The sequence below is a fragment of the Ahaetulla prasina genome, chromosome 2 (assembly GCF_028640845.1).
Source record: "Ahaetulla prasina isolate Xishuangbanna chromosome 2, ASM2864084v1, whole genome shotgun sequence".
NCBI lineage: Eukaryota > Metazoa > Chordata > Lepidosauria > Squamata > Colubridae > Ahaetulla > Ahaetulla prasina.
This window is the reverse complement of record NC_080540.1, coordinates 14,691,899-14,715,109: the sequence shown is the minus strand read 5'-3', so window position 1 is coordinate 14,715,109 and position 23,211 is coordinate 14,691,899. Positions and strand designations below refer to the sequence as shown.

Sequence of the window (23,211 nt, the reverse complement as noted above, 5' to 3'; positions counted from 1 at the left end):
CCCTCCCTCTTTGCAGCATTCAAAACATACAGGAGAAAAGGGACACCCCAAGTAACAAAGGTAGGACTGGAACAGGCAGGAAACGCCCCTGAGACTTGCATGCCAGGCAGTGGTGAAATGTAAAATTTGTTACTATCGGTTCTGTGGGCATGGCTTGGGAGGGGTAATGTGACTGGATGGGTGTGGACAACTTTTTTTTTTACTTTTAAAAGCATTTTTTTTGCCTTTAAAAGAAAAAAAAGCCTCTGACGATCAGTCAACTCAGCTGGGATCATCAGAGGAGCCTTTTAAAAGCATTTTTTCTACAACCTCTTTGGCCGAAGAGGTTGTAAAAAAATGCTTTTAATAGCCTGTGACGATCTCAGTTGAGCAGCATGATCATCAGAGGCTTTTTTTTTTACTTTTAAAAGCATTTTTTCGGCCAAACAAAAAAAGCTTTTAAAAGTAAAAAAAAAAAACCTCTGATGATCGTGCGGTTCAGTTGGGCATGGGGGTGGGGGCAGGGATTTTTGCTACCGGTTCTCTGAACCACTCACCGCCATCGCTACTGGATTGGGTGATCTGGTCCGAACCTGGATCATTTCACCCCTGATGCCAGGGTTCCTACAAATGACAACTCAAAAGGCAAGTGTGAGATTGGCTTCAGCACCCATGGCAGGCCTCACGCACCCAGTCTCATTTGGTTCCATTCCTTTATATCTAGTCATTTGTAGACAGAGTTTAGAGTCTGGCAAGCGCACCACTAAAGCTGCACATGTTATTACAGGTAGTCCTCGACTTACAACCATTCATTTAGTGACTGTTCAAAGTTACAACAGCACTGAAAAAAGCGACTTATGACCAGATTGTTGGGGGCCGTATGCTGACTCTGTAAACCGCTTTTAGAGAGAGGGCTGTGAAGCACCGTAAAGCGGTATATAAGTCTAATAGCTATTGCTATTTTTAAGAGCTATGGTGGCGCAGTGGTTAGAAGTCAGTGTTGCAGGCTGTCTTTGCCCACTGTCAGGAGTTCGATCCTGACCGGCTCACCGTTGACTCAGGCTTCCATCCTTCTGAGGTCGGTAAAATGAGGACCCAGATAGTTGGAGGGCAATAGGCTGACTCTGTAAAACTGCTTAGAGTGGGCTATGAAGCACTGTGAAATGGTATATAAGTCTAAGCGCTGTTGTTATTTTTCACACTTATCACCGCCGTAGCATCCCCATGGTTACGGGATCAAAATTCAGATGCTTGGCAACTGATTCATGTTTATGACGGTCACAGTGTCCTGAGGGGGGTGGTTATCACGTGATCCCCCATTGACAGACCTTCCAACAAGCAAAGTCAACAGGGAAGTCAGATTCACTTAAACAGCCTGCTTACTAACTTAACAAGTGCGGTGATTGGATTGATTATATTCAAAATAAGTATCAGATAAAAAAATATCGAATAGCATATGAGTAAATTTAGGAGATATTTTGTATTAGATATATTTCTGAAGGAGAGGGGAATTGAAAGTGTGATTATGTGTGGAGTGACTAGAGATTATAATTTAGGAATTATTTTGGATTATGATTGTTAGTTTTGATACCCTGCATTTTGTTCTGGGAAGTCAGGGTGGAGGGTGAGGGGAGGGAATTGGGGGTTGAGGTAGAGATGGAGTGATGGTTCATGTACAGGGTTTATTGAAGATGTATAAATATAATTAATGCAGGGTCGGGTCTGCCCAGTTACCATTTTAGAACGGTGGGGAGGGAGAAAAGAGAGAGTAGGAGGTAGGAAAGAGGAGAAGAGGAAGGAAGAGGGGTAGAAGAGGGAGAAGGAAGGTGTAGGGTGGAGGGAGGAGAGGATGTAGTTAAGAGAAGGAGAGGAAGGTCTGGAAAGTAGAAGAAGGTAGAAGAGGGAAGAGTGTTAAAAAGGGGGGTGGTGACTGGGCAAGCCCGACTAATTGTATATAACTGTACATTGGATGAGCTGTTTGATATGATTGTAAAAATAAAACTTTTTTATGAAAAAAAAAAAAACAAGTGCGGTGATTCACTTAACACATTTTTGGCCAGAAAAGTCGTAAAATGGGGTACAGTACAATTAACTTAACAGATGTCTCGCTTAGCAACATAAACTTGGGGCTCCATTGTGGTCGTAAGCCGAGGACTGCCTGTGTTTTGTCAACAAGCATATTGCAAGCAAACATGGGTTGCAAACATGTTGGCATTGTTAAAGAGAGAGCTTCTCATAGCCACCACATAACATTGGTTTTATTGCAATTGTAAAAGTACCATGGTAGATATTAACTGTATCCCTTTCAGGTAACTTTAACTACTACTTGATCCTCGGTTTTCACAGTGTGGACTTACGACCACAATCGAGCCCAAAATTTCTGTTGCTAAGCAAGACTGTTATTAAGTGAATGTTGCACCGTTTTACGACCTTTCTTGCAGCCGCTGTTAAGTGAATCGCTGCCATTGTTCAGTTAGTAACATGGATGTTAAATGAAATCTGACTTCCCCATTGACTCTGCTTGTCCCTCCTCCTCCTCCTCCTCCTCTTCTTCTTCTCTCTCTCTCTCTCTCTCTCTCTCTCCCTGGGCTCTTCCGCGCTCTCTCACTCTCCAAGGACCAGGCCACCCGTAGCCGCCCACGCCTCGCACTCTGCCCGCGGGGCTTTCTGCCGCTCCCTTCGACGGAGGAGGGACCGGCTTTGCCTTGTGAGTTGCCGCGGCTGCTGCTGCTGCTGCTGGCTGTGGCGGCGGACGGGTTGTGCCGGAGGAGCCGCCCGCCTGGCACTCGGGCGCTCCTGCTGGGAGGCAGCGGGGCGGGAGTATCGCCGGCAGCCCGCGAGAACCGGCCGGGGAAGGTGAGCGAAGGCCGAAGGGCAGCGCTGCCCCGTGTCGTGGCTTCCTTTCCTTTCCTTTCCCTCCCTTCCTTTCTCTCTCTCTCCTTTTCTCTCTCTCTCTCTTCCCCCCTTCCTTCCTTTCTCTCTCTTCTTTCCTCTCTCTCCCTCTCTCCCTTCCTTTCTCTCTCCCTCCCTCCCTTCCTTTCTTTCTCTCCTTTTCTCTCTCTCTCTCCCTCCCTCCCTTTCTCTCTCTCCCCCTCCCTTCCTTTCTCTCTCTCTCTCTCTCTCTCTGTCCCTCTCTCCCTTCATTTCTCTCTCCCTCCCTCCTTTTCTCTCTCTCCCCCTCCCTTCCTTTTTCTCTCTCTCTCTCTGTTTCTCTCTCCCTTCCTTCCTCTCTCTCTCTCTCTCTTTCTCTTTCTCTCTCTCCCTTCCTTCCTTTCTCTTTCTCACTCTCTTTCTCTCTCTCCTTCTTCCTTTCTCTCTCTTTCTCTCCTTCTCTCTCTCCCTTCCTTCCTTTCTCTCTCTCTCTCCCTCTCTCCCTTCCTTTCTCTCTCTCTCCCTCCTTTTCACTCTCTCTCTCCCCCTTCCTTCCTTTCTCTCTCTCTCTCTCTCCCTCTCTCCCTTCCTTTCTCTCTCCCTCCCTCCTTTTCTCTCTCTCCCCCCCTTCCTTTCTCTCTCTCCCTCTCTCTCTTCCTCCCTCCCCCCCGTTTTGGGGGCTCCGGAGGTACTTCCTTCAGTCTTTTTAATCGGCTGATTCCCCCAGTCCCCTTTCCTGCCGCTTTCCGATCGGGTAAGCAAAGCGCTGGAGAGGCACCTGAAGCAACGACCCGCGCGGACTTTGGCGCTCCAATTAGCCCCCTTGAAGGAGTCCCGAAACAAACACCACCTCCCCAATTTGACTTTTAGGACAGCGGTTCCGCAAATAACACCCTTCCCCCCCCCACACACACACAGATACACAACATTGGTGCCTGCACACACAGGGGGGTGGGGCTTGCTGGCTAGATGCTTTTTTTTATTATTTTATTTTATTTATTTATTTATTTGTTTATTTATTTATTTGTCAAGCATATATAAGATAACAGATAAAAGTGTAAAAACAACTTGAATACATGAAAAGGATACCAGTAAAAAGGGACATTAAGATAGGGAGGGAAGGCAAGTTGGTGGTGCGCTTAGCATGCCTCTTACAGACCTCTTAGGAATGGGGTGAGGTCTACAGTAGACAGTCTAAGGTTAAAATTTTGGGGAGGAAACCACAGAGTCAGGTAGTTCATTCCAGGCATTGACCACTCTGTTGCTGAAGTCATATTTTCTGCAGTCCTTGGACTACAGCTCCTATTCTCCCCAATGTCATATTTCCCCCGCCCTTTCCCACCCCTCCCCTGGAGCAGGCTTCCCTAATTTCTTTTCTGTCTCCGTCAGTTTCCATTTTTTTGGCTTTCCTTGCTTTTTCCCCTCTTTTATTTTAATTCCTCTCCGTGTCACTATAAGGTATTTGCCTCTTTTCTCCTGTCAAAGGCAGAGAGAGAGCAGGTGAATTATAGTCTCCCCAGAGCCAAAGCGACATTTTCCTGCCCCCTTGAGGCTTGTGGTCTCTTCTCCACACAAGAAGGGGGAAAAAAAAGACTTAGAGATCCCCTTTGGGATTTTTCCCAGCTTAGGAGGCTGTTTGGTTAGTCCATGTGTCCTTGCCTGCAGTTTTGCTGGAGATTCCCAGTGGCAGATCTCCTGGCCCCTGGCCTGCCGCTGTTTACACGCTGGGCATTCCTCTAATTTTGGGATAGAGCGGGATGGCTGGATGGCTGGAGGGGGCTGCAGGGGGAAGCTCTCCAGATGGATGGCTTAGCATCTGCGGGCAGTGCCAGGACGACAAGGAAAAGCGATGGCGTTTGGCACGGAAGTGTATTTTGAGAAAGAGAGAGAGAGAGACCGAAGAAGGACAGCTTGGAAAGGGCTTAAGAGCCAGGTCTTTTTCACTTCTCTATTTTCTGCAAGCCCGCTTTGATTTACATCTCCGCAGAGACATAAGCCAGAAACGCATCCCTGACCTTTGGCTCTCCCTTGGGCTGCAAACAGAGTTTGGAGATTTAACTCTTCTTTCCCTGCCTGGTGGCCTCAGCTGACAGGATATAAGCTCAGGCAGGGGCTGCTCACTTCTGTGGCTCCCGGTGAAATTTTAATAGTACAATTGTGCTCTCTGCTTTAAGATTTAAAAAAAAACAAAAACAGGAGGCCTAGAAGACAAATTACTTCTAAAACTAAAATCCTATGGCATTTCTGGACTCCTACATAAATAGATAGCTGCCTTCCTGTCAAACAGGCAACAAGTGGTCAAGATAGGAAGCGCTCTATCAAATCCTGTACCTGTTAATAGTGGTGTTCCCCAAGGCAGTGTTTTAGGTCCAACTCTCTTCATACTTTACATAAATGACCTTTGCGATCATATTAAAAGCAACTGTGTTCTCTTCGCTGATGATGTTAAACTATTCAACACCACAGACAATGCAACTGCCCTTCAAAAAGGCCTTGATTATGTGGCAGATTGGTCTAACAAGTGGCAACTTCAAATCTCAACCAACAAATGCTCTGTCTTGCACATTGGCAAAAAAAAATATATCAAAACATAAAATACAAATTAGATGGACATGACCTTATAGATGACCCTCACTTTGTCAAGGACCTTGGAGTACTCATTTTTAAAGTTCTAAGTGCCAGAGCCCACTGTAACAACATTGCCAAAAAGGCACTAAGAGTTGTTAACCTAATCTTGCGTAGCTTCTTCTCTGGTAATATTGTACTACTAACTAGAGCATACGAAACATTTGCAATCCTTGAATACAGCTCATCTGTCTGGAACCCGCACTGCATATCAGATATAAATGCAATCGAGAGAGTCCAGAGATATTTCACAAGAAAAGTCCTCCACTCCTCTGCTCGCAATAAAATACCTTATGCCACCAGACTCCAAATTTTGGGCTTAGACAATTTAGAACTATGCAGACTTCAATCTGACCTAAGCATAGTACATAAGATTATCTACCACAATGTCCTACCTGTCAATGACTACTTCAGCTTCAATCACAACAATACACGAGCAAATAATAGATACAAACTCAAGGTAAACCGCTCCAAACTTGATTGCAGAAAATATGACTTCAGTAACAGTGGTCAATGCCTGGAATGCACTACCTGACTCTGGTTTTTTCTCTGAACCCCCAAAACTTTAAGCTTAAACTGTCCACTGTTGACCTCACCCCATTCCTAAGAGGTCTGTCAGGGGCGTGCATAAGTGCACCTGCGTGCCTACCGTCCCTGTCCTAATATTCCTTTTTTTAAACGTACTCTTTCCATGTATCCAAATTATGTTTATACTTTTGCCTGTTATCTTATATGTGATTGACAAATAAATAAAATAAATAAATAAATAAGACATTTTCCAACTTCCAGGAGTTCCTCACTTGTTTGATTTCTGGAGGGAAAGGTGATGTAACAGCTGAAAGGCTTGGTACTGGGGTGTGCTTTTGTTTTGTTTTGTGGACCCAAGACTGTGGCATGCCAAAAGTAGTGGGTGGCCCAGAACAATAACTAAATACATTCCATTTACATTCCTTTCCAGCCTGTTCCATTTCCTCCTCATGGTGTGGATAATAAAATGCTTGTGTACCACCAGCAGAGAACAAGTGCACCATAAAGAAAGAGTTTATTAAGTGACTCAAAAAAAAAAAAGCTAGCCAAACTGTATTTTGCAGGGCCCCGGTTAACTTACAGATACTCAACGTGGGGCGTTCATATCCTTCAGATTTTTGGAGAGTCTGCTGGATTTTTAACCAATGATACTAAACTCGTAACTGCAACATGTGTGTAATTGAGAACTGATAGGATGTGGTTGCGGGTGGGGCTTAAGGACTAGAGTCCCGATCTCCATTCAGAAATGCAACTCAGGAATCTGAAGCCAGTCGCTTTCCTCGTTTAGTCCCTAGCCCATTGTCTCCCTGTCTTGGCAATTTCCATATATAGAATAGAATAATAGAGTTGGAAGGGACCTTGGAGGTCTTCTAGTCAAGGGGTCTTCAATCTTGGCCACTTTAAGACTTGTGGACTTCAACTCCCAGGATTCCTCATCCAGCTTTGCTGGCTGAAGAATCCTGGGAGTTGAAGTCCACAAGTCTTAAAGTGGCCAAGGTTGAAGACCCCTCTTCTAGTCCAACCCCTTGCTTAGGCAGGAAACTCTACACCGCTTCAGACAAATGGTTATCCAATCTCTTCTTAAAAACTTCCAGTGTTGGAGAATTCACAACTTCTGGAGGCAAGTTGTTCCACTGATTAATTGTTCTGTCAGGAAATTTCTCCTTAGTTCTAAGTTGCATCTTACTAATGGTCTGTAGAGATTATTAAAAAACAATAATCTACACCACTTCAGACAAATGGTTATCCAACATTTTCTTTAAAACTTCCAGCGTTGGAGCATTCACAACTTCTGGAGGCAGTTTGTTCCACTGATTAATTTTCTAACTGTCAGTTCCAGGTTGCTTCTCTCCTTGATGAGTTTCCACCCATTGCTTCTTATCCTGCCCTCAGGTGCTTTGGAGAATAGTTTGACTCCCTCTTCTTTGTGGCGGCCCCTGTGCTATTGGAACACTGCTATCATGTCACCCCTTTTTGATTTTGAGTCACACAGTTATTTATTACTTTCCCCATCATTCCCAGCACCACCGCACATCTATTAGTTTGTGTATCAGAGCGCAATAGAAAAAGAAGAAAAAAATAATACTGATAATGAGTGGAATATAATTCCGCTCGAAATGTTTTTCCACTTCAGATGCCAAGACTCCGCCAAATAATTTTTGAATTAGCTTCTGGAAGGAGTCGCTGCCTTGGACCGATTCCCATTGTAAGAGCAAATGGATGGACTCCTTGCAGGCCAGAAATTTGTATGACTCTTCTCCAGAATTAAGAGCTACGCTTGAACAAGTCCCGTTGTCCCAGCTTTCTAAGCGTCTGTCTTCAGGCTTTGTACAAAGTCGGCAGCCGGTTGATGAAATAAGGGAGCCTCTGAGTTTCTACAGAGTGCCACTCAGCTCCCTTTATTCTGCATGTACAGTTAGTCCTCCACTTACAACACTTCACTTAGCGACCGTTCAAAGTTACAACAGCACCAAAAGAGGGACTTATGACCAGTTTCCACACTTAACGACCGTTGCAACATCCCTATGGTCGCGTGATCGAAATTCAGAGGCTTGGCAAGCGGTTATATTTACGACGGTTGCAGTGTCCCGGGGTCACCTGATCGGCTTTTGCGACCTTCTGACAAGCAAAGTCAAACGGGGACTTCAGATTCACTTAACAACCGTGTTATTAATTTAACAAAAGTGGTGATTTGCTTAACAACTGTGGCAAGAAAAATGGAGCAAATTCACTTTAAAAATGTCTCACTTAGCAACATAAATTTTGGGCTCGATTGTGGTCGTAATGTGAGGAACTGCCAGTATTTGGGTTTAGGAATCCAACAACACGCATAACCAGAGTAACATCGTGCAGCGTGAAGGGTCTCTGTTCAAGCTGGAAGCCAGCACTGCCCTTTCCCAGGAACTCCGTCTCTTTCCCCTTCCTTGGAGCGAGCGTGTTTTCGTGTTATTTTCTCAAAAGAGTCCACAAGCTGAACCTATCCACCCTGCTAATACTTCTCTTGCGTGTGGATGACACTGTTTAATTACATCGCCACTGGTGTCCACATTAATAGGGAAAGGGAAAGGTTCCCCTCGCACATATGTGCTAGTCGTTCCCGACCCTAGATGAGTTCCCGATTCATCTTTGTTTCAAAGCCGAAGAGCCAGCGCTGTCTGAAGATGTCTCCATAGTCATGTGGCCGGCATGACTAAACACCAAAGGCTCACGGAACGCTGTTACCTTCCCACCAAAGGTGGTCCTTATTTTTCTACTTGCATTTTTTACGTGCTTTCGAACTGTTAGGTTGGCATAAGCTGGGACAAGTAACGGGAGCTCACCCCGTTACGCAGCACTAGGGATTCAAACCGCTGAACTGCCGACCTTTCAATCGACAAGCTCAACGTCTTAGCCACTGAGCCACCGCGTCCCATTAAAGAAGATAGGAAAAAAGCTGTTGTGTCTCGTCCAATCTCACCTCAGCTGGGGTCTTCTTATCTGCTTCCGAACACGGAGGAATGTTCTAGTATGCCTCCCGGCCCCAGCCCTGGCTCCATGCCCAGACAGGCTGAAGAGGAAGAAATACCTCCAGCCCCCAGCTGTGGCTCCATGCCCAGGCAAACGGAGCAACTAGACCCCTCCCCCTCCTCCACAGCATGTGAGCCTGAGGGAGGTCTATTACCAACAGCTGCCGACTGGAGTGACCCTCGCGTCAGAAGACTTGATAGGCGGAGGCAACAGAAGGAAGGGAGGGGCAGGCCTGGATAAGTGCTGAGTCATGGAGCCACACCCCATGGCCTATATAAAGGATCTGCTTTCTGGCATTCTCTGAGTCAGGCAAAGTCTAAACATATCTTGCTGAAGTCACTTTCTGGTCTCCTGCCTGCCCTGAGGACTTTGCTAGGACTTTGGCAGAGCTGCAGAGGCACGCCTGATTCGGATTTCCCTGACCCAGCCGTCAGCGGAGGAGTGGGACACGACAAAAGCAAGGATTTCTTTCTACTATGGAAAGCAAAGCTCTTACAGTGCCTCTTCCTTCTCTTTCTCTGCACAGGTAGTTCTCAATTTACGGCCACAGTTAAGCCCCAAATTTCCGTTGCTGAGTGAGACCGTTGTTAAGTTGTGTCCCATTTTACAATCTTTCTTGCCACTCTTGCTAAGTGAGTCACTGCCGTTCTTAAGATAGTAGCACGGTTGCTAAGTGAATCTGGCTTTCCCCATTGACTTTGCTTGTCAGACGGTCGCAAAAGGGGATCGCATGACCCCCCCGGGACGCTGCCACCATCATAAATATGAACCAGTTGCCAAGCACCTGAATTTTGATCATGTGACTGTGCGGATACGGCAACAGTCATCAGTGTGAAAAACGGTCCTTTGTCTCTTTTTTTTTGTGTGACCATGTGGACACTGCTAAAAACAGTCTGTGAAAAACGGTCATTCATAATTTCGAACGGTCACTAAATGAACTGTTGAAAGTCGAGGACTAGTTGTATTTTGTGGGGACAAATGTCTCAGAGGAAACTTTCATAGGATTATATTTAAATGAGTGCGCTTATATTCTTTCCTTGTGGCTCCTTGTCCCCTCTCTTTCCTCACTTCTTATTTCCATTTTTGGATTTTTAACTCTAAGCTCTCTCCAGTAAGGCCTGCTTCGTTTTTGCTATCAAGTTGTGTTCTTGCTGTATTACTAGGAATAATTTTATGGCCCATCTCCATAGAACCACATTCCCATTCAATTCAGGGGGGTTCCTTCAAAAAACAATGCAAGGAATCTGCTGAACCAAACCAGAGAACCAGCTAGCTCATCGTCCTGTTCCCATAATGGTCACCAATAACCTTCACCCATAGGCCCTAATACCGTGATGGTGAACCTATGGCACGTGTGCTTTAAGTGGCATGCAGAGCCATCTCTCTGGGGATGCCAGCCATCACCCATTGCTCTTCCGGGTTCCAGCGTACACATGTGCACCGGCCAACTGGTCTTTGTGTGTGCAGGACCTCTGGAAACTGGAAGAGTAGCTCCCTGGTGCGCATGTGCATGCACGTGCTGAGAAGCTGGGTGATCTTTCCCCCTCCGCAGTGCGGGAGACACGAGCGATGACTTAATTACCCAGCAACTATCAGCTCTGGCAGCAAACTAGCGAGCGTATGCCAAGTGTCTCTGTTATCTCTCTTGATGCCGATGAGTCAGCCAGGAAACCAGGAACAAACAGTACTTCAGCTCTAGTTAAGCAGTTGATTTGCTTGCTGCGAAGAGGTATAGCAGCCCTTGCTGCTTTTATATCCTGTGGGGTGTGGCTCCATGACTCAGCACTTCCTAGGCCTGCCCCACCCCTGCTTCTGTTGTTCCCGCCTCTCCTGCCTATGAAAGTTAGGGTCCAGCCAGGCCTGATTGCCATCAGCCGGGTCTGGAGGCGTGGCCTGGGGGGGGAAGAGTCAGGGAACAGAGGCCTCGTTATCTCCTCCACCTGGCCTGCCTCTGGCTCCTGGAGCTGAGCCAGGGAAGCCAGTGCTCCCAAGGTAAGTCCTGATGGCCCTTTCCCCTCACTTTCCGAGTCACTTTCTGGCAGGGGGCCCGGATCGGGGGGTGCAGACACAACACTGGGCTTCCAGTTTCTGGCATGCGCATGCACGCCGGCCAGCTGGTCTTGGTGCATGCAGGACTGCTGGAAACCGGAAAAGCAGTTTCCTGGCATGCATGCACATGTGCTGGAAAGCTGGGCTTCCGATTTCTGGCGCGCGGATGTGTGCCAGCCAGCTGGTCTTTGTGCGCACAGGCACTCCAGAAACAAGGAAGACCCGGTGACCGGCGCGCATATGCACGTTGGAAAGCAGAAGTTCAGCTCTTCCGGTTTCTGGTGCTCCCGGCCGTGCATGCCGGGGAGCTGGTCTTCCACTTTTCCAGCTGTCGTGTCCCACTCCTCCGCTGACGGCCGGGTCAGGGAAATCCGAATCAGGCGTGCCTCTGCAGCTCTGCCAAAGTCCTAGCAAAGTCCTCAGGGCAGGCAGGAGACCAGAAAGTGGCTTCAGCAAGATAAGTTTAGACTTTGCCTGACTCAGAGAATGCCAGAAAGCAGGTCCTTTATATAGGCCATGGGATGTGGCTCCATGACTCAGCACTTATCCAGGCCTGCCCCTCCCTTCCTTCTGTTGCCTCCGTCTATCAAGTCTTCTGACGCGAGGGTCACTCCAGTCTGCAGCTGTTGGCAATTGACCTCCCTCAGGCTCACATGCTGTGGAGGAGGGGGAGGGGTCTAGTTGCTCCGTTTGCCTGGGCATGGAGCCAGAGCTGGAGGCTGGAGATACTTCCTCCTCTTCAGCCTGTCTGGGCATGGAGCCAGGGCTGGGGCCGGGAGGCATACTAGGACATTCCTCCGTGTTCGGAAGCAGATAAGAAGGCCCCGGCTGTGGTGAGATCGGACGAGACAGAACACCAGCACTCCCCCGTGCTCGCTCCCAAAAGGTTTGCCAACATTGCCCTAGTATATGGCCCCTAGGCCTGAAGTAAAGGCCAGTTTGATTAGTAGCGATTAATAGCCGGGATTAATAGTCTTGCCATTTTATTACCAGTCAGTAAAATATTTTTACTACTTTTTTATATTCTAATATTTTATAACCGGTGAGCCAGCGGTGTGCTGCAGCTGCCAAAAAAGCCAACACCATTCCATTCGTGAGATTCCAATGGCACAGTAGCATTAATTATGGCTCCCTCTGTCCAGCCTTGAGTTGTTAGGGAACTAGATAGCACGAAACTGGCTCTCCCTGTTGCCTGTCCTTTTCGTGCCTCTGCTATTTCTACTCTCGGTCATTAGCAGTCACTTGACTTCCTTTCAAAATAGCGATAGAAGAAGCCTGGCCCATTTGATACACCTTGAGGCTGACTGTGTGCAGTGTTGGAATAAGGAGAGAAATAGCACTTCAGCACCTGCACAGCTAATGGAGTCTTTTGAGATGTCTCCTTCATGAGTCAAGCAAAAGGTGAAGGCAACCTCCAAAGGCAGAACAGTGACGTTACAAACAGGGAGTGTTTGTGCCATGATTAAGTGCAAGCAAGGACACAGCTAGATGAAAACAAGCCACAACACCAATATCAAGGATCTGGGTAAACAGATATGTCATTAGCAAGTACTGGAAGCTTCTGAGGCTCAGCGCCAGCCACAAATAAGCAAACAGGGAGTTCCATAACTCAGGCACTTATATGAGGAATAGCTGTTCTGGATTCTTATTTGGTGAATCATGAGCCAATGTGACAGTCTCAAGAGAAACATTTCCATCAGGACTAGGGGTGATACGATAGCCGTGTTCCAATATCTCAGAGGCTGCCACAGAGAAGAGAGGGTCGACCCATTCTCCAGAGCACCTGAAGGGGCAGGACAAGCAGCAATGGGTGGAAACTAATCAAGGAGAGAAGCAACGTAGAACTAAGGAGAAATTTCCGGAGAGAGGACAATTAACCAGTGTGGAACAACTTGTGGAACAACTTAACACTGGAGGCTTTTAAAAAGTGACTGGACAGTCATTTGTCAAAAATGGTATAGGGCCGTGATGGCGAACCTATGGCACGCAGAGCCCTCTCTGTGGGCAAGCACACCGTTGCTCCAGCTCAGCCACCTGGTCGTCGGGTTTCCGACGTGCGCATGCGCGCCGGCCAGCTAGCCTTCGGGTTTCCGGCGCCCTGGTGCTTGCTCACACACACGTGCACACACGCGCGCTCCTTCCAGTTTGGGCATTCTGTGGCTTGGATTAGAAGAGCTCCAGGGTTCCTGCCAACTCTGTTATTCTATTTATAAATTATTATATATGTCTAGTACTACATTAATATGATTTACATTATAAAAGAGAGACACCCCCCCCAACATATCACCTTTTGTACATTTTGTGCTTTAAATATTAATCTAGCTTAAATTCTTACTAATTTTTAATCTACAGCACACGCCCATAGATACAATATTACATTTTGTGCATTCTGTGTCAGCTCTTAGCAACCTCACAGGTTTCTTGTTTACTTTTGCATCCCCGATAAATAGAAGTAGACGTTCCAATGTTTTCCTCATATCCCAGTCAGAGATGGGTTTCAGCAGGTTCTGACCAGTTCTGGAGAACCGGTAGCGGAAATTTTGAGTAGTTCAGAGAACCGGTAGTAAAAATTCTGACTGGCCCCGCCCCCATCTATTCTCTGCCTCCCAAATCCCAGTTGATCGGGAGGAAATGGGGGTTTTGCAGTATCCTTCCTCTGCCACGCCAAACCAGGCTGTGCCATGCCCACCAGGCCACGCCCACAGAACTGGTAGTAAAAAAAATCTGAAACCCACCACTGGTCCCAGTGGGTTAACTTGTGCACCCCTGGTAAGTGTGTACCCCGTTTTGTAGACAGAGTTTTCTGGTGGAACGGGGTGGGTGTGGACTAGAACAGGGGTTTCCAATCTTGGCAATTTTAAGACTTGTGGACTTCAACTCCCAGAGCTTTGCTGGATGAGGAACTCTGGGAGTTGAAGTCCACAAGTCTTAAAGTTGCCAAGGTTGGAGACCCCTGGACTAGAACCTCCCCCCCACACAATGTTCCTTCCAACTCTGTTATTCTGTCTTTGCGGACGTTCAAGAACCTTCAAGGAATGTGTGCTGTACTAAAATGTTGTTCTCCTCCATCTAGATGTTGAGTCCCCTCCAGAAGTGCGGCTCGGAAGGTTGTCTTCTAGATTGTGACTTCCTGCCATGGCACCGGAGCACCCTTCGGAAGCAACATCAGAACTGCGAGGATCCGGAGCCAAGGAGCAACGGTGAAAAGCAGGAGAAACCTTCCACCCCAAGCATTCGTTTAGATGACACCGAAGTGGTCGACTGTCTTCAGCTCCCGCTTCAAGACCCAGGAGGGTTCTGGCGCTCTCGAAGCGAGGGACGTTTGGATCAACAAGGGGCACCATGCCAAAGGGGGACTGAGGAAGGGGACAAAACAGGAAGTGGGTGGAGCTTGCCGTCCCCCAAATCTTTGAGGAAAGAGCGACAGCTGGGTGAGAAAGTGGCAGCAGCAAAGCAACACCTGAGGAATTTCTTTGGAGGATCAAACAAAGTCAGTGGAACTTCTTAATGCTTTCTTACTAACCCTCTTACTAATGGTCTTATAATAATAATAACAGAGTTGGAAGGGACCTTGGAGGTCTTCTAGTCCAACCCCCTGCCCAGGCAGGAAACCCGACACCATTTCAGACAAATGGCTAGCCAACATTTTCTTAAAAACTTCCAGTGTTGGAGCATTCACAACTTCTGCAGGCAAGTTGTTCCACTGATTAATTGTTCTAACTGTCAGGAAATTTCTCCTTAGTTCTAAGTTGCATTCTTACTAATGGTCTGTAGAGATTCTCAGTCATCCAGGTCATGGTTGTCCCCAAGAGGCTTTTTCAGGAGGCAACTGGACTTCCTTGTTTTTTAATAATAATAATAACAGATTTGGAAGGGACCTTGGATGTCTTCTAGTCCAACCCCCTGCCCAGGGTCGTTTCTTTTGAAGATGTTTCGCTTCTCATCCACGAAGCTTCTTCAGCTCTGAGGGGATAGTGGGGATATATTCATTGCAGACAAGCTGGTCGTTTGCATCCTTTTAGAGGGTCATTGAAGCACTTGGAGGTTTATCTGTGTCCTCAGGGTCACCTGAGTAGTGCAAATAGTTCCTGTAGCCTGCAATTTTTTTCCTCTGAAAATACATTTCTACTCCCACACCATTCCAAGGGTGTTCATCCCAAATTGTATAGCTAAAAGTCTGTAGAGATTCTCAGTCGTCCAGGTCATGGTTGTCCCAAATGTGCTTTTTCAGGAGGCAACTGGACTTTCTTCTTTTTTCTCTTTGAAGATGTTTCGCTTCTCTATCCAAAGAAGCTTCTTCAGCTCTGACAGGATGACCATCTGTCTGCAAGGAACATAAATCCTTCCATTCCCCACTATCCTGTCAGAGCTGAAGAAGCTTCTTTGGATGAGAAGCGAAACATCTTCAAAGAAAAAAACCAAGTCCAGTTGCCTCCTGAAAAAGCACCTTTGGGGCCTCTTACTAATGCTTTCTTTCTCCTTTTCAACCCCTCATAATTCAACCCTGGATCTTTTTTTTTTTTATTTGCCTATCCATTATTTTATTTTGTTTTAGTTTGCTTGTCTAAACAGCCAAGTGTCTTTATTCCCACTGGTTTTAATCTCTGGAATTCCGCTGCTGTGGAAAATGTATCCCGTTAAGGTTAAATATCTCCATAATTAATGATCAAGGAAAGGTTATGGTCGAGGGCCTGGGATTCAGAGCTCTGGGGCTTTCCCCTCAGAGGCTAGTGAATTACTCAGAGAGACTGAGACGCCTTCTCTTGCCATTCTCCAGCCTCCCTTCCCCTACCTGATTTTGTTTCAAAACAATATTTTAGTTAAAAAAAAATAATAATAAACAAGAAGCCGAGATGCTACGAAACAAAGGGTTCCCCTCAGGGGTGAAATCCAGCAGGTTCTGACAGGTTCTGGAGAACTGGTAGCGGAAATTTTGAGCAGTTTGGAGAACCGGCGAATACCACCTCTGGCTGGCTCCAGAGTGGGGTAGGAATGGAGATTTTGCAGTATCCTTCCCCTGGAGAGGGATGGGAATGGGGATTTTGCAGTATCCTCCTGCCACCCCCACTAAGCCACGCCCACCAAGCCACACCACACCCACAGAACTGGTAGTAAAAAAAAATTGGATTTCACCACTGGTTCCCGCCCAGCAGCATCTTCATCAGCCAAAATGACCGTGTCCCTCAAGCATTCCTAGCAAAGAAAATTTGCTGCCTAGGTGTCAGTCAAGGAGAATATTTGTAGCTCAGATCAGTGGAGATTCTCAGTCATCCAAGTCACGGTGGTCCGAAAGGTGCTTTTTTTTTTAAAGAGGCAGCTGGACTTTCTGGCTCTGAGCTGAAGAAACTTCTTGGATGAGAAGCGAAACGTCTTCAAAGAAAAAAACAACAACCAGAAAGTCCCGTTGCCTCTTGAAGAAAACAAAAACAAAACACCTTTGGGATTTGTAGCTCAGGGTTGAAACAGGGTGTTGTGTGTTTGTGTGTCTGTGTGTTTGGTGCTTCCTGAACATGGTTGCTTTCTTGCTGACATTTCATTACCCAAATTAAGTAACATCATCAATGCTGGTGTTCCCATTCGCCTGCCTTCGTTTGACAGCCGTACGTGGTACCAATAAAGGAGAATTCACGGTTGAAATGAGGGATCCCAGGCTAGCACTGATGATGTTACCTAGTTGGGTAACATCATCAAATTAATTAAAATATTAATTAAAATTAATATTTTAATTAAATATTAATTAAATTGGGGTAGGAATTTTATACGATTTTTAAGGGTTTTTAAGTTTATCATTTTAAATTTTTGGCCGCTGTAGAATACGTCTTTTAATTTTCTGTTTTTAATTGTATATGGTTTATTGTTTTAAATTGGCTGTACACCGCCCTGAGTCCTTCGGGAGAAGGGCGGTATAAAAATCTAATAAAATAAAAGAAATAAAAATAGACGTCGGCAAGAAAAACAACCAAGCTCAGATAGCACCAAGGGCCAAGAAAAAAGGCAAAGGTTATTTGAAGTTGCAGAGAGAAGCTGTTGAAGGTGTCAATAAGCAACTACACAGGGTAAGGTAAAGGTAAAGGTTCCCCTCGCATATATGTGCTAGTCGTTCCCAACTCTAGGGGGCGGTGCTCATCTCCATTTCAAAGCCGAAGAGCCAGCGCTGTCGGAAGATGTCTCTGTGGTCATGTGGCCAGCATGACTCAATGCCAAAGGCGCACGGAACGCTGTTACTTTCCCAGCAAAGGTGGTCCCTATTTTTCTACTTGCATTTTTTAAGTGGTTTCGAACTGCTAGGTTGGCAAAATCTGGGACAAGTAACGGGAGTTCACCCCATCACGCAGCACTAGGGATTCGAACCGCTGCACTGCCGACCTTTCGATCGACAGGCTCAGCGTCTTAGCTACTGAGCCACCACATCCCTACTTCACAAAAAGTACTTCACAGGGTACTTTCAGGCAAATGTGTCTTTTGGCTGCCAGCCACATGCCACCACGTCACTGGCAACGATGCGATGAGTAGCACAACCCCATGCCCAAAAAGGTTCGCGAGATGCTCATGTCATGTCACAATTCCAAAGGTATCCTCAAATAGTGTTTCTTTAGAGACACAAGGTAGAAATCTCAATGGAAAGCAGGCCACTGCGGGGAAGAGGATCCAAAAAGCCAAGAAGATGGTAGCCATGACAGTATGTTACCAGCCCTACCTGTGTACATGCATGCAATATTAATGCACTACAGAAGGAATGAGACGTTGTCTTTGCTTTCCTGAAAACACTTACCCCAGGAGATGCCAATGGAAAAAAAAAACATCGTCTCAAGGAAAAACAGGTCTGGTCCCAGAGCAAAAAAAAAAAAAAAATTGGATCTCAACTTGCATAATTTCCTGTCACGCAGAGCTTTGAGCTTTCAGGTCCCAAATGAAAAACCCTCTCATTGAAAGCCATCATTTTCCAGCCAGGCGGGAATCACATAAGTGGAGGAGCCATTCTGCCCCTGGGACTCTATGGTTCTCGGCCCCGTTTCTTAGTGGCATTTGTTGTATGGCTACCGTGGCCAGTCCTTTGTGAAACAACACAGTTCCTTTCTATCACTGTTGCTAGCTCAAGCCTCTGTGTGTGTGTGTGTTTGTTTGTGTTATCATATTGCCAGGGGCACGAAGTTCAAGTGGTATTTTTCCATAACTGCAAGCTGGGATGCTTCAGTCTTACTCAGAGTAGACCTAAATCATTTATAACAGGTGTCTCCAACCTTGGCAACTTTAAGACTTGTGGACTACAACTCCCAAGTTCTCCCAAGTTAAAGTTGCCAAGGTTGGAGACCCCTGATTTATAACACAACTCATATCTGAGAATGTACCCAGAGTCTAAATCAGAGGTCTTCAAACTTGGCAGCTTTAAGACTTGTGGACTTCAACTCCCACAATAGCTATGCTGGCTGGAGAATTCTGGGAGTTGAAGTCCACAAGTCTTAAAGCTGCCAAGTTTGAAGACTTCAGTCTGGTCTAAATTGATTCTTTAACTGTCTGACCACTGACCAGTCTAAGGAAAAAGTTGAGCCATTATTTTCTATAAAGGAAGTTCCCAGCTGGATAATAACAGACTTGGAAGGGACCTTGGAGGTCTTCTAGTCCCACCCCCTGCTCAGAAGTAGACCCTATACCATTTCAGACATATGACTACCCAGTCTCTTTTTAAAAGCCTCCAGTGATGGAGCACCTACACTTTGTGAAGGCAAGTCATTCTGCTAGTTAATTGTTCTCACTGTCGGGAAATTTCTCCTTAGTTCTAGGTTGCTTCTCTCCTTGATAGTTTCTGTCCATTGCTTCTTGCCTTGCCTTCTGGTGCTTTGGAAAATAGGTTGACCCCCACTCCTCTTCTTTATGGCAGCCCCTCAAATATTGGAACACTGCTATCTTTTTTCTTTAAGTTGGCCTGTGGGCCATGATTTCTTGTCGAAAGGAAAGTGTTGCAATCTTGCTTTTAATCTTGATCTGCAAAATCTCCAACCAAGGTGGGATCCTTTGCAAGATTTAGAAAGCTGAGTTTCTCTAAAGCGTTTGGGAGAGCGGAAGAAGTGGTGTAGGGTTTCCTGCCTAAGCAGGGGGTTGGACTAGAAGATCTCCAACTGTTATTCTAAGAGTGCAGCGACTAACATTTCTAACATGAATGGATTGGCACAAATTTCTATGCCGCCCCCCCCACAAACAGGACTGAGATTCCTTGATTGCTGTGGTTTTCTGAAAATTAATGTATTGTATGTCTATAGAGATTCTTAGTCATCCAGGTCATGGTTGTCCCAAAGGTGCTTTCTCAAGAGGCAACTGGATTTTCTTGTTTCTCCTTGAAGATGTTTCACTTCTCATCCAAGAAGCTTCTTCAGCTCTCACTGGGGAATGGGAGGATTTATACTCCTTGCAAACAGCTGGCCATTTGCATCCTTTTGGAGAGAAGTTGAGACCACCTGGAGGTTTATCTGTGTCCTCAGGGTCAACCTGAATAGTGGAAATGGGTGTGGAGCCTTCTTGGAACTGATGAAAGGGCTGCGTTGTTGACTGAGGAGATAGATGATGTCTTATCCTTCCCCCTCTATAAATTCTCCCATTCTCCACCATCCAATCAGAGGTGAAGCTTTTTGGATGAGAAATGCAAAATCTTCAAAGCGAAACAAGAAAGTCCAGTTGCCTCTTGAAAAAGCACCTTTGGGACAATGCATTATATGCATGAAAAAAGTGGGTGGGGACAAGCTTTCTCTCAAAGGAGATTTTGGGTCAAGGGGAAAAGATTTTTCTGTGCTTTTCGTTCCCTAAGCTAATCAGAGGTTTACAAGTTAAGGCTCAGGTTTCTCACCTGACAGCGGCAGGAAATGATGCAGTTTTCAGCAACTTTTATCAAAAATATGTTCAGAGGCTGCCTGCCATTGCCCATCTCTGTTCTGTAATGAAGCATAGGGAGTTCTCAAGACCCCTGTGAAAAGCTTATAACCCACACGATTCTCAGTAAATTTCAGGGGAACCCCACTATGTGTGAATTATCACAAATGAGCACTGAATGCAAATTCTGAACATATACATTTTGGTAATCTGCTGAAAGAGCTCTTATTCAGAATGTTTGAAAAAGAAACTCACCCACAAGGATTTTTCATATGAAGATCAGCAAGATATTAATGCCTACTTCTTCATATGTTTTTAGTGGATGGGTAAATATGTATGATTTCCCACTATACAGTAGTAGCCAAAATTGTGGAAACCTTTTGGGGAAAAGTGCATTTTCTAAAACTAGCTAATAACACCACTTTTTTTTTTTTGGAGTAGTACCATAAAAGTATATATCAATGGAAAGATAATTTAATCAAGAATGTAATGCAGTAAATTTTATGAAGGATTTGCTATTAGAATAGCAGTTACAGTATAAAGAAGAAAAGTGAAACACGCAGAAAAAAACGAGATATACAAAAATTATCACCATGTCACTTAATACTTAGTTGGGTAACCTTTAGCATGAATTACAGCCTTACAACGTCTTCCCATGGAGTGAGCCAAGTCTTAGTTCTGCAGCTGTTATAATGTGAAACCAAGATTGAATGATTGCTTCTGTTAACTGGGTTTTATTGCTGGGTCGCTTCTGACTAACAAGTTTCTTTAGTCGGCTCCATAGATTTTCAATTGGGTTAAGTTCTGGGCTATTCCCAGGCCATCCCAGCAGTGGAATAGGATTATCTTGAAACTCCAAAAAAAAGTGGTGTTATTAGCCATCAAATCTCAAAAATATACTTTTCCCAAAAGGGTTCCACAATTTTGGCCACTACTGTAGGTGGGTAATCTTCAATTTATAATTGTAATTGAGCCAGGAATTACGGTTCTAAGTTGTTGTAGTCATTAAGAAAGTCACCATGTGACATTTCAACAATTCCAACATCTAGAATTTGTGTGATTGGACACACAAGGAATTTGTCTTGGTGCATATGCTCTCAGTGTACACAAAAGAAACGATACCTTCATCAAAAAAAGGTGACTGGTTTTTATGACATTTTTTTGTGGCGATCATAAATGCCGCGGTTGTTACATGACTTCATTTTAACCAATGGGCGCTTTTTGTTGGAAATCAGAAGTAAATGCTGGAAACCAGCAAAAAAACACAACAACATTGAAAATCATGGTCATGTGACTGAGGAATGCCTCAAATGGCTGTAAAGGCCAACTAGTTGCTCTGAGTCCAAAATGTGATCACGGGACTGCATCCCACCGCCGTAGCTCTGAAATCCGGTTGCCAATAGCTTTTGAGGAGGTCATTGCTGGCTGAGGTATTCTGGGAGTTGAAGTCCACCCATCTTCAAGGGGCCAAGGTTTGAGAAACACTGCTCTAAATCTCGATTGGAGAGAATTTTCAATTGGTATTGTTGAAAGCCTTTCATTTCGATGTGTCTCTGTAGAGTTGGAGGGAGGCATGTGAGTTTCTCTGTCCTTCAGGCCAGCTCTGTACTTGGACAGCCATTGTTCTGAACCCACTGTGCCTGTTTTCAAGGTCTGGAAAATCTGAGCAAAGCCTGAAGTTTGTCTGTGACAGGCCACTTGCTTTATTATTAATTGAGTAGTACTGTGGCTATCTCTTTTAAGGGTTTATTTACTTAAAGCAAGCATGTCCTGCATTTCAGCTAGATAAGTAAAGATAAATAAAGAGACACAGATCCTGCCATTAGACTAACTATTTAAAAAGACATGACATAAAAGGAAGACAAAGTAGGGCGGGCGGGTGGAAGTATTTGCTTTCACTGATTTATTGCAAAGAGCCATCCTCTCTAAAGACTTGGAAAAGCCTATAAAGATGGTGTCAACTTACAAATGCCCTCGGCTTGGGTCTTGATAAATCAGACACTGACTTCAGCAGGTGCCTTGGAGTTCCGAGATTGGCATTTTAGACTAGCAGATCTGGACTGTAGGCCTCTGCATAGCCACTAGAGGGCAGCAGCAAGGTATGGAAACTCAATCTCTGTTCCCACCTATTGGTCATCCGGATATCTGCAGCTTGGATCCCGTAGTCTTGGGAGTTGGCTTTGAGATGCCCTTTAGGTTCAAATCTTGTTTTTGTGTGTGTGTGTGTTTCAGTCACTAGCCTCCAGTGTGGAATCGGACATAGGGTCAGACGGCGATGGCAGCCATCAGAACGCACAGCAGAAGCAAAAACGTCCCCGGTGAGTATCTGTGGAGCATTAATTGCTGGCTTTCAAGCTATAAACCTTAAAATAGCCTTTAAAACTATGTCTTCTTCCTGGGCATGTTCTTGTTCTCTCTCTCCCTCCCTCCCTCTTTCTCTCTCCCATTCCTTCTCCCTCTTTCTCTCTCCCTCTCCCTCTCCTTCTCCCTCTTTCTCTCTCCCTCTCCTTCTCCCTCCCTCCTTCTCTCTCTCTCTCTCCTCCTCTCTCTCCTCTCCTCTCCTCTCTCTCTCCTCTCCTTCTCCCTCCCTCCTCTTTCTCTCTCCTCCTTCTCCCTCTTCTCTCCCCCTCCTTCTCCTTCCCTCCGTCCTTCCCTCCCTCTTTCTCTTTCCCTCTCCTTCTCCCTCTCTTCCCTCTTCCCTCCCTTCTTCTCTCTCTCTCCCTCTCATTCTCCCTCTCTCCCTCCCTCCTTTCTCTCTCCCTCTCCTTCTCCCTCCTTCTTTCTCTCTCCCTCTCCTTCTCTCTCTCTCTCTCCCCCCTCCCTCCCTCCCTCTCCACATGCACCCTCGAGTTTTTTCACTGCTCACTACTACCTTGAAAAATCCCTGCAATTTTCTTTGCTAAAATTTCAACATTAGTTTGCCCCAGGGCTGAGAGAGAGGGACTGGCCCAAGGTCACCCAGCTGGCTTCGGGCCTAAGGCAGGTCTAGAACTCCCAGTCACCCGGTTCCTAGCCCAATGAATACCTGTAGATAACAGCTACACCTCTTATCTCTGAGCCTCCAAGTTCTAAATTCTGTATCTGTAAAACAGAAATCATCAGTTTTGCCCAAGCTATACCTGATTGTAAATCTGGGTGGAGAAAACCACCTTTTCTACCCCAACTAGGTTATGCCAGATATGCCCATTAATGTGGTTGAAGGGAACTATGGTCCAAACAACCTGAAATTCACCAGTTTAGGGAAGGCTGATCTAGATAAAGTAGTTTGAACGTTCTTTTTTGGGGGGGAAA

At 45.8% G+C, this 23,211-nt stretch overlaps 1 protein-coding gene across 7 annotated transcripts in view; it reads left to right on the top strand.

Moving 5' to 3' along the window:
* The window catches only part of LOC131190198 (regulator of G-protein signaling 2-like), a 60,926-nt gene that overhangs the window by 12,891 nt on the left and 24,824 nt on the right, over positions 1 to 23,211 (top strand). For 3 of the 7 annotated variants that reach the window (XR_009153257.1, XM_058167303.1, XM_058167302.1), the window contains 3 exons: positions 17 to 60; positions 14,132 to 14,548; positions 22,153 to 22,238. Coding sequence is in view for 6 of the 7 variants with exons in the window: in XM_058167303.1 (XP_058023286.1) it covers positions 17 to 60; positions 14,132 to 14,548; positions 22,153 to 22,238 (547 nt within the window). In the remaining variant the exon portion in view is untranslated. Of the gene's footprint in view, positions 1 to 16; positions 61 to 2,483; positions 2,836 to 14,131; positions 14,549 to 22,152; positions 22,239 to 23,211 lie in introns of those variants that run through there. The other 4 variants (XM_058167306.1, XM_058167304.1, XM_058167305.1 and 1 more) reach the window with 2 other exon arrangements.